At 47.2% G+C, this 14,208-nt stretch overlaps 1 protein-coding gene across 4 annotated transcripts in view; it reads left to right on the top strand.

The window, feature by feature from the left end:
• The window catches only part of SIDT1 (SID1 transmembrane family member 1), a 56,582-nt gene that overhangs the window by 28,263 nt on the left and 14,111 nt on the right, over positions 1–14,208 (top strand). For 2 of the 4 annotated variants that reach the window (XM_071761173.1, XM_071761197.1), the window contains 11 exons: positions 4,464–4,535; positions 5,918–6,066; positions 6,697–6,770; positions 7,333–7,399; positions 8,069–8,142; positions 8,713–8,836; positions 9,876–9,993; positions 10,946–11,082; positions 12,658–12,766; positions 13,179–13,193; positions 13,950–14,026. In XM_071761173.1, coding sequence (XP_071617274.1) covers positions 4,464–4,535; positions 5,918–6,066; positions 6,697–6,770; positions 7,333–7,399; positions 8,069–8,142; positions 8,713–8,836; positions 9,876–9,993; positions 10,946–11,082; positions 12,658–12,766; positions 13,179–13,193; positions 13,950–14,026 — 1,016 coding nt within the window. The remainder of the gene's footprint in view (positions 1–4,463; positions 4,536–5,917; positions 6,067–6,696; positions 6,771–7,332; positions 7,400–8,068; positions 8,143–8,712; positions 8,837–9,875; positions 9,994–10,945; positions 11,083–12,657; positions 12,767–13,178; positions 13,194–13,949; positions 14,027–14,208) is intronic. The other 2 variants (XM_071761181.1, XM_071761189.1) reach the window with 1 other exon arrangement.

Below are 14,208 nucleotides of genomic sequence, written 5' to 3' on the forward strand. Positions count from 1 at the left end.
GCCAGCTTTTATGCTTTAAGATTTCCTCTATCTAGCTTTTTATTAAAATTAAATTTTGACTTGCTTTTTTTAACTAGGAATTGGAGGCAACTGAGTGAATGAATGACTAATACAGCTAGGTAGCAGTTTGTGTTATTTACTTTGGTACTGGATGCAGTTTACTTTGTGCTGCACCCACATGTACCACATACTGCAGATTTCTGTGTTATAAAAACATAGCTGCATCTAAGAAGCTACCAGTGAAAGATGAAATTTTTTTTCATGTGGATGAGAGGTACAGTGGGAATTTCTGCTTTCTGGAGAAGGGTGGGAGGCTGTCTGTTTCCTCTTGTTCAAATATTTAGTGTCTGCAAAGTAGTGCAAAACATTGGTCTGAGGGTAAAGGCATCATCATTTGTATCTCTCTCCTGAGGAAGGGGAGAATGCTATGCTTTGGCAGCATTGAAAAATTATTGGTATGTTCCCTTTTTTAATCCATAGCTTCTTCAGTCTCGCTGGTCTGCTATATACCACCAGATAAGCAAACTAGTAAAACTGAGCTGTGTTTAAAGAACAAGCACTGGACCTTCATTCTGACCTGGCATTTCTTGGGGTAATACTTCTGCCAAGGGCCTGGGGTCATTTGGCTTCTCAGGAGTGGCTTCTTCAGCTGCTGAGATCCTCATCAGCATCTTTGTATGTGGAATGTGTGTGAAATGTTTTCTTCACAACCGAAGGAGCAGGGGACTGTAAAAATAAAAATATTCTTAATGTGCTTAAAAATATTCTACATTTAAGTCATTTGGGATGGATCCATCTGTTAGACAACAGTGGGTCTTAGGGCACTGGAGAAATGGGAAGGGCCTGTGGGTTGGAGAGTTTGGGAAAGTTGAAGGGACCTGGCTGAGGCCCTGGAAGAGCTCCAGGTTGATGAAAAGGGATCACTGTCTAAGGCAAGAAACCACAGCCTCAGCTGGGTGAGACCAGAAGCCCCAGAAAGTGCTGTTGGTGCTGCAGCTTGGGGTGCAAGTGCTGAAGGCAGTCAAGAAGCCGCTTTTCAAGCTGCCTGGGTGAGAGATGGAAGTTAAATTCTCGTGCTTGGGAAGGTCCCTGAGAAACTGCAGGGCACAGATGCTTTGCTTAGCAGAGACCTAGAGGGCAGAGGACTGGGTTCCTGGGCACGGGAGGATTGTTGAACAGCAGTCCTTGTGAAAGGTCAGAGGAGAACAGTTCCTTCACAGTTTATGGCTTTTCTCTCGGAGGCACCAGCTCCTTCTGTGACCTGTCCTTTCCCTTATACTTTGTCACCTTCGTGTGCCTGGCATCTCATGTCAAAGCCATGTCCTTTCCTCTGGGGAGGAACAATGTCCTACCTATGTGCTGTTTCTTTCTCTGTTGTGTCTCTTCAAGGTGTGTGCCTGGCTGATGTCTATAAAATTGTAACTAGCATCTTCCCTGTCCTCCAGATCATCAAGGCATGCTGACTTTCTCTAATTTTTTTTTTTCTTCCCCACCACTGGAATTTCTCTTCCTTCAGAGTACTCCTGGGTCTTGCCTTCTCAATTGCTTCTCTTTTCCTACTCCACCAAGAAAGTTTGGATGGAGTTGTTTAGCAACTTCTCTGCCCATTGTCTTTGAATATCCTGTAACTCCAGATGCCCTTTTGTTCCTGTCACCCATCAGCTTCTGTGGCTAACTTTGTTGTTTTTTTTTTTAAATCCTGTGGTACACCTCCCATTCCACATCATCACTATCTGGTGGAGGCAATAAATGGAGGAACCACACCTAGTGTGGTACATTTACTTTGCTGACTCACTCACACACTGGGAAGTGGGACTGAAATTAGTGAGTGAGCTGGGTCTAAAGCAGCTGTTTGAGACAGAGCAGAGCTCCTCTTCTCCCTGGCCTCCCTGCTTTGTCCAGATTTAACTCTTCCCTGGGTTACTTGGGAGAGAAGTTTGACAGGTCACTGAAGAGCATAAAGACTGGTCCAAAATAAGGAGGAAGCATCCTGTGGGACTGGACTGACGGGAATAGAAACTGTGCATGTGTTTTGTCATGAATATGGGCAACTACTCTCCACCCTCTTCCCAGTCTGGATTTCCAATTTATTTAAAGCTACAGGAATAAGTGCTGTGAGAGAGGGAGAGCTACACAGCAGGTGACAAGTAGAAGGTGGATCTTGCTCCTGCAGCAACCTGCTTATCCCAGCTCAAGGTGGAAAAGGTGTCATGTGGGAGGCTGTGGTGTGCCAGAGCCTTTGGTGTTCAGTGCATGCTATGGTGTCCACTTCTGTAATGCAGCTTCTTTGAGCTGCTCATTCCCCTGGTCAGAGGGATGGGGCAGCAGGCAGAGAAGCTGAAATGGAGACCAAGTTTTAGCCCTCAGCTCAACAAGCATGGTGAAAATAACAAAGGAAAATAGTAATTTGGATTTGAAAGATCCAATATTATTGCTGTAAGAGTGCTCCACTGCCTGGGAATTGGTTCCCAGCAGAAAAAAGTTCTGGAGCTCTTTCCACATGTGGCTAGTGGAAATGTTATAAAAACCTATGCAAGGTGTTACAAAAGTGCCCAGAACTGCCATCTGGAAAGAGGAGTCTGCCTGTGCCTGTCACTTTAGGATAAATCAGATAATGGGAAGCCAGAAATGCAGCTTGGCAAGCCCAGGCCATTACCAGGTTGCTTGTCTTTAAATATTGCCCCATGTCCTATGTCCCTTTGCTGCTGACTGGCCACTCAATGTTGTTGCAAGGGTCCTGTCTTGCTCTTCACCATCATTGGAAGATGTGGTCCTGCTCCTGCTGCCCTTTTTGGGGAGATGGGAGTTTGACCCTTCAGTGAAGGTGTTCAGCTGGACACGCATCCTGATGTGTTTGTCTGCTGCTGGTTCAGCAGCTGAGCCCCAGCACAGAGGGGAGGGGAGAGTCCCTGCTCAACCTGACTGTGAGGTACAAGCCCTCCTTGCTTTAGACATGTGGGTAGGAAGCAGGGATTTCCAAGCCATCAAAGACTTGTCCCTCTTGTCATCAGTACAAAGTCATGACTGCTTTTTGCACAGAGCATATTTTGCTTTCTCTTAGTTAAAACCAGAAACTGTCTTGCCTGCCTTGCCAAAGGCTATCTGTGGCTCTTCAAGGGATAACTGGAGGTAGCAGTATTTAAATAGATTGATGTGTGAGGAAGGAAAGGAGAAGAATTAAGAATTCAGAATCATAGAATGTTTGGGGATGGAAGGGACCTTAAATATTATCTAGTTCCAATCCCCCTGCATAGGCAGGGACACCTTTCACTAGCTCAGGTAGCTCAAGGGCCCATCCAGCCTGGCCTTGAACATTTCCTGGAAGGTGGCATTTCCAAGTTGGGCAACATGTTCCAGTGTCTCACCACCCTCACAGTAAATAATTTTTTCCTAATGTCTAACCTAAATCTCCCCTCTTCCAGTTAAAAGCCAATGCCCCTTGTTCTCTTGCTACACACTAGTGTAAAAAGCCCTACCCCAGCTTTCTTGTAGGCCCCCTTCAGATACTGGAAAGTCTTGGTAAGGTCATCTTGGAGCCTCCTCTTCTCCAGGCTGAACAACCCCAGCATCCTCAGCCTGGCTTCACAGGAGAGGTGCTGCAGCCCTCTGATCATTTTAGTGGTTCTCCTCTGTTCATGTTCCAGGAGCTCTGCCTGCCTTCCTCTTCATTTGGACACATTGGTACAGGACATGCAGGTGATCCTTGAATATTGACCAGCTTTCCTGGGCTCGCTTCCCATCCAGGGCTTTGTCCCATAGTACCCTACGAAGCAGAACTTTGAAGAGACTCAAGTCTGCCCTTTTAAAATCAAGTGCCATCAGCTTACTTTGCACTTTTCTCACTGCCCTAAGGATCTTGAATTCTACAGTTTTATGGTCACTGCAGCCTGGTCTCCCAGCCCACCTCTGTTGATGAGAACAAGGTCTAGCAAAGCTCCTTTTCTGGTTGGTTGCTCTACCATTTGGAGGAGAAAGTTTTCATCAGTGCACTCTAGGAACTTCTGGAATGCCATTGCTGTGCTGTGTTATCCCTCCAGCAGATGTTGGAATGATTAAAGTTTCCCATGAGGACCATGGCTTGCAAATGTGAAGCAGCTTTTATCTGTTTAAAGAGGGCCTCATCCACTATTGTGAGATGAATATTGTGAGATTTGCTGTAGAGTTTGCCAAGTTTTGGAGTCCCATAATGTGATCTCTACACTGTGCCTGGAGGAAGGCTTCTGCTTTTGTGAGTCAAACTGGCAGCCTGTGTGGGGAGGCTGAAAGGAATGGGTTTGGTTTATACTGCTCAGCAAGGGTTTGCCTTTTGCACAATATGCTCTAGAGGGAGACTCAACTGCTTGTAGAAATGCTGCTTTTCCCAAGCCATTCCAGCTCTTCAAGCTGTTCATATTCACCCTGGGGATGTGCTGTGAAGCATTGACATGAAACTAAGTGTCCTTTTGGGTCTGTTTCCATTGCAGGATCTGGGATTATGACATCTTCACACCCCATCACAGCCAGCACCCCTGAGGGAAGCAGCTACGGTGCTATTGGTACAGTAGCATCCTGAACTGAGGGCATGGGGAGGGTTCAGCCTGAGGCAGGAGAAGGCACTTTAAGGTGCTTTAAAGCCAGAAAGGGAATAAAGCTGAAAGCTGCCTTAGGAAGTGCTTGAGGAATAAATTTGCATCTTGAGAGGTTCAGATTGCACTTTAGGGAGAAAAATCTGCACCAAAAAGGTGGCAAATCTCTGGAAGAGTTGCCCAGAAGGCCTCTCTAATTGGAAATGGTTAAGCCTCAGCTGGAAGAAGCCGCAGTCACTGGAAAAGTATTGATCTCCTCCTGATTTATGAAGGAGACTCTAGGGATTGACAAAGCTGCCTCCCAGCCAGGCTTCTACTGAGCCTGTTGCTAGCACATCATACTTTAGATCAAAGCATGCCTCTTGTACTAGAAAGCTGAAGAATTGTGTGCCACATGACAAGACAGAGTCAGAGCTTCTTGCAGTCCAGTGGTTTCATTAGGGAAGAAATAATGTCATGCTAACAGCAGAGTAGAAAAAACACTTTCAGGGGCCCTGTGAACCTGAGATAGTGGGAAATGCCTTCCTTTGTCAGAATACTTCTTAGCCTCCTTACAACACTTTTCTGTCCTGTGGAGGGACTGGTATTGAACAACTAATACTGTGAGGGTGTGATAGCTCTGTATACCTGATGAAGAAACACAGAACTGATAGTTTGTGAGGTTTGGAAAAAAAAATCAGAAATAATTAAGTCCTTGAATAGAGTTGAGGGCCTCAGTATCACCCCTTGCCCCTCCCCCAGTTCTCAAGGAAATGCTTTAAAAGCATTTGGGAAATGAGGAAGAAACTTGTGTTCTGCTCATGTCAGTATAGGCAAGGGCTGGCTGGAGAGCTTGGCCTCCTGATGGGAAGTGCAGGCAATTCCTGGTGACCTGCGGGTGACCATTACTGTGCATGCAATAGGAGCAAAACTGATGCTCTGTCAGCTTTGAATTTACTTTGTTCTACAATATTTTTAGAAAAGCTTATATGCAAGGCTTATATAAAATCTAGAAATTAAGTAGGTCAGCCTGTTTCTGACCCCTGAGCAGTCGGCTAGGGCTTTCTGTCTTGTCTCAGACTTTCAGGTTTCAGCGCCCAAGCTAATAAGGAGTAGAAAATGCTAGAGATGAAAAGTCAGACTAAAAGCAGGGCAAAATCCAAAATGCAGAGGGAGGAAGATTGCCCTTGAATGTGCTTTAGCTGGTACCTGAAACTTTTAGGAGGGTTTGTGATCATGGAAGAACTGACTCCCTAATGTGGTTGTAACAACTTGTTGCAGCAGATTGCTGCTGCTGTCTGGGGCAGCTTTCTTGTTGGGATACCGGGATTTAGCCTTTATCCTTCCTGGTTCCTTCTTCTACTCTGCTCCAGATGAATCAAGCTCCAGTGGTGGACAGCAGTTGTCTTCATCTGAGTGTGGGCCACCAGCTGGTTCTGACACAGACAGCTCTGTGGAGGAGGAGAGTGACTTTGACACCATGCCAGAAATTGAAAGTGATAAGAACGTCATCCGCACAAAGGTATGGCTGGCATTGCAGCCATGGTGCTGTCCATGGACACATCTGGGCCAGGACCAGCAGATGTTTCTTGCCAGGGTTTTTTAAGTTGCTGTTTCCCTTTTAGGTGTCTTTAGTTTAGTAAACCCAAATATGCTTCTTAGTACTTTTTCAGAGTCTAGAAGGTTTTCCTGCTGCTGAAAATGAGTGATTTAATATGGAAAATATTGTGCGTTTAGGGGAAAGGAGGAAGAAGCTAAGAGCATCCCAGGAAGAAAGTCCAAGGAGATGGAATAGCATAGGGAGAAAATAATGTACAATAGTAGGTACTGGTACAAGTAATGTAGAGGATGTACAGAGGGGCTTTAAGCTATCAGCTCTCAAACTGCCTCCTTTTGTCACCCTGCACTGCTTCGTGTGGTCAGAGGCTCAGAGCCATTCCTGGAGGTCAGAGAGTTCTGCAGAACTCATTCTCCTCAGAATCAAGGGACGCAATGAGCTTGAGCTTGCTGTGTACAAAAAAAAAAAAAAAAAAAAAAAAAGGTCTGAAGAGCACCAGGATGCATACATCAACAGCTTCTAGTGGTTTCTGTAGTCTTCATTAGTTATTTTCTATTTTCTTCCCTCTTTCTCCATCCACCAATGATGTTTTAGGTGTTCCTCTACTTATCGGACTTGTCCAGGAAGGACCGAAGGATTGTCAGCAAAAAATACAAAATCTATTTCTGGTAAGGAGAAGACAAGCTTGTAAGGCCCAAGCTCTGGACCCAGCCTCTGTGGAGTCTGTCCACATGATCTTCTTCTGAACCACACTTTATACCTGAGGGTTTTCTTTGGGCCGTCCTGTTACATGTTCTGACCCTGTTACAGCCAGTAACTACAAATCCCACACACCTCAAATAAGAGTATTTGTGGACCAGTGCACACATGATCCTGGAAATGGATTCTGGTTTGCTTAATTTCTTTGAAGTGTGCTAACAACCAGTGTGTTGCTACATACTGGGGAAGCAGAGAAATTAATACTTGAACACATGAGCTTGTGGTCCACATCCCAGCTTTTCTTGTGCCCATAGCATGTGCCTCCTGTTTACACTGGCACGTTTCTCTTCTGCTTCAGGAGACTGTAATGTGGTAACCAGAGGTGTAAAGCTCTGGGTAAGACACCAAAGTTTGTGCCTTTAGGCAACCAAGGTGTATGCATTCCTCCACAGATACATGTGGAGCTCTGTCCTGGATGTGCACCAATTCTTTTTAGTGTGTGTAACTGCTGGTACTGTCTCTTCTCTCCAGGAACATCACCACCATTGCAGTGTTTTATGCCCTGCCAGTCATCCAGCTTGTCATCACTTACCAGACGGTGCGTTGGGCTCTGTGTGGCTGTCCCCTGTGCTTGGGTACTTTTGCCTTTAAACTTGCTCTGTGGTTGCATGGTGTAAGGATGACAGCTGCAGTGGAACTAGGATCAGTCAGGAATCCTGCTCTGTCTGAGGGGTAGTTTACCTTAGCTGCTTTTCTTGCACCATATGTTGAGTGTTGCTACTGGCTTGGCTTGCTGAGCTTGCAGTTTTGCTATTTTTGCTTGGGAAGCAGGAGTGCAGCTGTTCTCCTGCTCATCTGATGTCTCACTTGGGGCCCATTTCACTTCAGAGGTGGGAGGAATCTGCTGTTACCTCTAAAAACTGAAAGCAAGTAGGATATGCTGTGGTATGAGTGATTTCTCCTCCCTTCTCCCCACCCTACCCTTGCTATTCTGCTGTTATTCAGGTATCTGCAAGTGGATCTATTAGTGGTGGGGTTCAGAGCATACAAATGTTCCCTCTGAAGACTCATGTCAGGTTTGTGACCTGACAACATCTTACTCCCTCCTAAAAGCTTCACTTGCAGATATCAGTACTCCCCTGTGCCAGTGCTAGAGCTGGGCTGTATCCTGGTACACCTTGTGTACATGCAGTGTTTGCGTGAAGCAAAACCCCCTGGAACAGGGAGGATTTGCTAATATTGGGTCTCTTACCTCCTCCCTGTTCAGGTAGTGAATGTGACTGGCAATCAGGACATCTGTTACTACAACTTTTTGTGTGCCCATCCCCTTGGAGTGCTGAGGTGAGTGAACTTGGTGGTCACTGTGTTATTGACTCATGCACCCTAAATATTTGTGCTGTGCCCAGGGCAGGATTTTGTCCTTGCCAGGCTGACAGTCACTGTGTTGTTAAGACCACTGAGAGTTTAGGACTTTGAGCTTTCCATTTTGCTCAGTGGTGGCTTTCTGTTGCAGTGAGACACATGCACCCAGGAACATGTGGCAGCTGGGTTCCCCTGGAAAACTTACAGCCCATCTATGAGGTGCTCTCATGCTTTATTGGGCATTTTCACTTGTACCCAAGGAGCAGCAGTTCAGCAAAGGACTTCAGATCAGTCTTTTCAGTGCAGTGAGAGTGCAAAAAAAAAAGCCCAGACCTAGAAATCCTGCAGAGAAAGTGCTAAGTCCAATGGAGTAGGTCAACTACTCGACCTAAAATTGCCAGCAGGGGTGTAAAACTGGCGGGTGTCTGGCCAAGGTGGTGGCCACGGTGGTGGTGTTGGGGAGTGGATTGTATTCAGCTTATTGCGGCTCAGAGTTCAGCTTCCTGCTGTTGTGCTGCCTTTGTCATAAACCCTCTTTTTTCCCTGCAGTGCCTTCAACAACATCCTCAGCAATGTGGGCCACATGCTGCTGGGCTTTCTCTTCCTCCTCATTGTGTTGCGCAGGGACATACTCCACCGCCGAGCCATGGAGATGAAAGATACCTATACTCTGGTAGGATGCAGGCCTGCATGAAGCTGAGTGCAGGCAGGAAGTGCAGGGAGAACTTGGAAACCAGAGTGATACACAGTGGGTTTCCATTTGCAACTCATTTGCCTGCCTCCAGCAGGGTGCCGGAGGATTGGATCTTTCTCTTTTCCTCCCCTGAAAGAAAGGTCTAGGTGGGATGCTTATGTTCTTGCACACTGCAGTACTTTGCTGCTTACAGAATGTCCATACTGCCATGGTGACTGAGCCTGGACTTGTAAAGACAAGGACATGAGTAGAGAAACAACTCCCATGGCTGTTGCTTTTCCTCCAGCAGAGAAATCTGGGATAGTAGGAGTGCCCTCAGATGCTTTTGTTCACAGTGGGGTTTGATGTGTCTTATACAATCAAGAGTTTCTTCTTGGCCCTCTTGTTAGCAAGAGGGAATATTTCTGCCTTTGATAACCCATAGGAATTTGGCTGCCTGTAGCTCTGAAGCAGAGCTGCTTGTAGCCAGAGCCTTTGCATTTGCTCTCTTCTGTATATTCTGGGAGAGTACGGAGAAATCTGCAGCCATTTAGGTAGTGGTGATGGTGGTTTCTGGAGACAAACAGCTCTGGTTTGGCTGGCTTGATAACAAGTAAAGGCCTTAGCAGTTTTAAGACTTTTCAGATGAGATCTCAGCCAGATCCTGATGGATATGCCTTCTCACCTGGGCTGATGTGCTTTGCTTTTAGACACAGGAGCAAAGGCACTGTTCTGGGTCCCCAGTGCTTTCTTAGTTTTGGGCACAGCATGGCACAAGTTACAGAACAGAGGAATTTTTAGTCTGAAGATGTCAGTGCCAAGAGGTCTTCAGACCAGAAGTTTCTGTGTGATTATCTTGGTTTGCTGCCTGTGCAGTGTGGCTAATGCAGAGCCTGCTCTTGTACTCAGCACACTGGTGTGTGCTGTACTGGTGTCTGCAAGACGTGTAGGGGTTAGGAGGGATGAGGAGATGGAGAGTGAAAGGTCATTTGTCATCAGTACATGAAGGTGCTTACTATGCTGCTCTGCTGTCTTCCAGGACTATGGGATCCCAAAGCATTTTGGTCTCTTTTATGCTATGGGCATCGCCCTGATGATGGAAGGTGTGCTCAGTGCTTGTTACCATGTCTGCCCTAATTACTCCAATTTCCAGTTTGGTAAGCTGAGTTTCCTTTCTCCTTTTGAGCTAGAGGTAAGATTTGCCATGTTCTATTTCCTGTGAGTTGCTGCTGTTTCCTATCTCTCTGCCCTTGCAAAGCTCCCTGGAACCTGCCTACTTCAGGGTTCAGGAAGAGGTGGTGAGCTTTGGATGCTGGGGACTATCAAATTCAGCCTCCTCCCCAGCCCGGGGGGTTTTGCCACTGCTGGCAAGATCTCTTCTTGCTTTTGAAGCTAATAAATAATTATTTTTGAAGATAATAAGTGCACATCCTGAGTGATAGAATACTGAAGTCTGGGAAGCCTCTGTCTGCCATCTCAGTGGGAACTCTTTTCTCTGTGGGCTCCTTTTCCTTCCTGGGGAAGAGAAGACTCAGGATCTTGTTTGTGTGTAAATATCCAGTGAGAGGGAATGAAGGTGAGTGAGCTCTGCTCTTCTCAGTGGTGCTCAGTGACAGAACAAAGGGCAATGGACACAAATTAAAACATATGAAACTCCATCTGAACACAGGTGAACAATTTTTTTTTTTCTTCACTTTGAGGGTGTTTGAAGACTGGACAGGTTGCCCAGAGAGGTTGTGAAGTCTCCTTCTGTGGAAATATTCGAAACATGACTGGACATGGTCCTGGACAACCCTCTCATATCTGTCCCTGCTTGAGGTCCCTTCTAACTTCAGCCATTCTGTGATTCCCTGCCTGCTTCTGTGCTGTGTCGAGCACTTGTTTTTTGATCCCTGCTCTGGGGTTTTTGTTGCCCCAGAGCATAATAGATGGGCTGCAAGGTAGCAAAGCACAAAGTGCTGTAGGGCAGAGTGCAGCATCAAGAATTTGTGCCCGCCAGCCTTGAGTTTGGCCCTGCTGCTGCTGCCCTTCTTTTTGTGCACCCAGAGCAGCTTTCTCAGCCTACTGGCAGTACCTGTTTTCACTGTTTTTGTTGTACTCCCTCCCCAGACACCTCCTTCATGTACATGATCGCAGGACTGTGCATGCTCAAGCTCTACCAGACCCGCCACCCAGACATCAATGCCAGTGCCTACTCTGCCTATGCCTCGTTTGCTGTGGTCATCTGTCTGGCTGTCCTTGGAGTGGTATGGCTCCCTCTAACTTACCTGCTTCTCTGGGAAGGAGATGGTGTGCCTGGGAACATAGATTAAGTGGGTAAATGACTAGAGAGTGCAGCAGGGTAGGATAAGAATGTGTTAAGCAAGGGCTAGCATTCAAATTTTCAGTGCTCTTTGGGTTTCCTCTTTCTTCCCCCTGGGGCTTGGAGGGAGGGGAAGAGCAGAGCAGTTTTCTCGAGGTGGTTTTCTTTTGGGGCTTTTCCTACCACATGCCTTCAAGAGGAGAAATTTGTGCATCTGTGTGTCTGTGACCAAGCATGCAGCTGGGCTCCTGTGGGGTGGCTCAGTTTGGAAGGAGAGGGTGAAGTGAGGCTGACTGAGCTTCCAAGTGTCTCCTACCTGATTGCTTGTGCCTCTTTCTTCCCTTTGGAAAACTCTATGTTGCTGGGTGCAGGTCCTGCAGTTGGCCTTGCTATGTTTGGAGAGGTGCAGAGCTAGAATAATGCCCTGGGGGGCTCTCAGGCAGGTACCTGCCTATAGAGGGGCACTGGAGCAGAAGGGATCACAAGAGGGTCACTCTTGTGCACCAGTAGTCACTGGCAGGTCAGGCTGGTAGAGGGCTTTCACCCTTTGCTTCCAGCACTGCAGGTACTGACCTGGGCTTGCCTGAATGCCCAACCTGTGCTTTACCTTGGGGGTCTCTGCTTTTCATTCTTCAGAGGACTCTGTTTCATTCATGAGTAACCAGGCAAAGTCCAGTGAATTCTTGCTCTGAACTAGCAGCTGGATCCCAGTGGGCTATCAGCCCCTCACTGCCACGTATAACGCAGATTGCTGGTTGATTGTGCGAAGGTCACAGGAGACTGTGGGATAAGGAAGGCATGCAGGAGCAGCTGAAAAATTTGGGACTTTCCAATAATGTCTTGATAGCTGTGGAGAATCTACACCCCCAGGTTCAAAACACCGTGTTTTTATTATGAGATGCTGTATCTTTAATTGTGGGATGCACAAAGGAAGTGTTCAGGCAAGTGCTGTGCCCCAGGGATGGGGAGTCCATCATCACAGTCCCGAGTTTCTGGATTCCTTAACATATATCTGAAAAATTAAAGTTCTAATACAGCATTAACCTGCATTTGCAGGTCACTTCCAGTCCTCAGATAAACTGAAAGTGTATAATAGGTGCAATTGTCTGCAGAGCCTCTTGGTTGTTGTTGGTCTGCTATGGTATGCTGGTTAAAGTAATGTTGGTTCTGTGGCTGCCTTCTGAAAATCCAGCTCCTGGCTGGACAGCTGCTCCCCACCTCATCAGGGAGAACTTGCTTTGCCTGGGAATCCCTACATGTCTGCTCCCTGAGCCAGCTCAAGTTCTTCCAAGCTGTCATCCTTTTTTGAAGGAGCGTTCAGTAAGAACAGTGACCTCTCCAGAAGTGTCGAGCTCTTCTTGCTTCTCTGGACTTTGTTTGGATTTATAGATTTGATTTTGGTTTGGAAGATTTGCAGGTTTCTCTTCCACACTCAGGGAAGTAGTTTAATACCCCATGGTGACACATGGTGAGAGAAGAGGACAGCAGAGTTAACTTTGCTTTTGGTGTTTGCTTTCAGGTGTTTGGGAAGAATGACATGTGGTTTTGGGTCATTTCCTCAATGATCCACGTTTTGGCCTCACTGGCTCTCAGCACCCAGATCTACTACATGGGTCGCTTCAAGATCAGTAAGTGCTGAGACTGAACCCTCTTCCTCTGGGCTGTGCAGTGCCTCCTGTCCTCACCTGCATGAGCTGCCTATGCAGGACATCTGCCAACCCAGTCCTGTGGCTTGTGCTTGTGTTCTGGACTGTCCTGTCCTCTCATCCATCTGATGCCTTCTTCCTGGCCTCTGAAGTCCTCGTGCTGCTGCTTCCCAGACCCATGGGAGCCAGCATGACCCATCTGCTCTGTGGTGGCAGAGGGGATGGACTCTCAGGGAGCCTGCTTTCAGCTACAGTTCCCTGTACCTCTGTGCTCAGAGCCTACATAAAACCCTCTCATGGGGTGAGGGGGGAGACTGTGTGGTGGGGAACCTGGCTTTTGTACTCTGCTTACAGACATTATTTCTCCTTCCTCTTCTGCTCCTGTCTGCCTCAGATGGCCCTGACTCAGGTAACTGTCAGCAGCTCTCTTTTTTCTCTGTTGAACTGAATGAGCAGCATCCAAGCAGCTGGGGATGCACGGATGTGTGCGGGGAGGCAGGCTCCTGAGCTGAGCCATTCCTTGGCAGAAAGGGGGTGATACAGCACAGGAGAGCCCTGATTTTGATGCAGGAGCTTTTTCAAGCCCACGTTGGTGGCTGAAGAGGGGTGTGTGCATGTGTATTTGGCAGTCCCCACTGCCACTGATGGGCTCTCCAGTGAAGCTTTTGCAATGATATTGAGAGCAGAAGTGTCTGGAATGTGCTCTGCCCCTCTGTGGCCCTCTGAGGACTATGGGATGAGTTTCTGTGGTTTCCCTGCTTTGGCAGCTTGTCCCATGGAAGGTGTTTTTCCTCCTTTGTTGCACACACCTCTCTCCTCCAGAAACACTAGGGCAAAGCCAGCCAGCTTACGTGTACAGGCGGGGACTATTTGACTTCTGGGCAGGGCCAGTGGAAAAGGTTTGGGTTATTTTTAATTTTTTTCTCAATTTTTTTTTTCCTTAAACTTGTCACTTGGGCCAAATGCCATTCACATCCTGTAGCAGCTGCCCTTTTGCTCAACACTGACTGCTCCCAAAGGGCAAGACACAAATATGTGGACACCCTGACCCTCTGCAGGCCCAAGTCCTGTGTTGTCAGCAAGTGGGTGTCTGCATCTTTCCCCTGTAGGCATTTTGGTGCTCATTCTGCTGGCTGTTCTGCTTTTTTATCCTCTTCTTTGGCAGACTTGGGGATATTTCGTCGGGCAGCGATGGTGCTGTACACAGACTGTATCCAGCAGTGCAGCCGACCAATGTACATGGTAGGTGATTGCTCATCTCAGGACCTTGCTCAGCAATTGCTCACTCTCTAGGCAATGTGCAGAGGAAAATGTTGTGGCTATTTGAAAGAGTGATGCTTCCTGCTTCCCTTCTTCCCCTTCCCCACAAATGTTCAGGGGAGTGTAGATCTCTGCTGGAGTAGTTTAACCCCCACTCTCAGGCC

The sequence above is a fragment of the Heliangelus exortis genome, chromosome 1 (genome assembly GCF_036169615.1).
Source record: "Heliangelus exortis chromosome 1, bHelExo1.hap1, whole genome shotgun sequence".
Taxonomy (NCBI): domain Eukaryota; kingdom Metazoa; phylum Chordata; class Aves; order Apodiformes; family Trochilidae; genus Heliangelus; species Heliangelus exortis.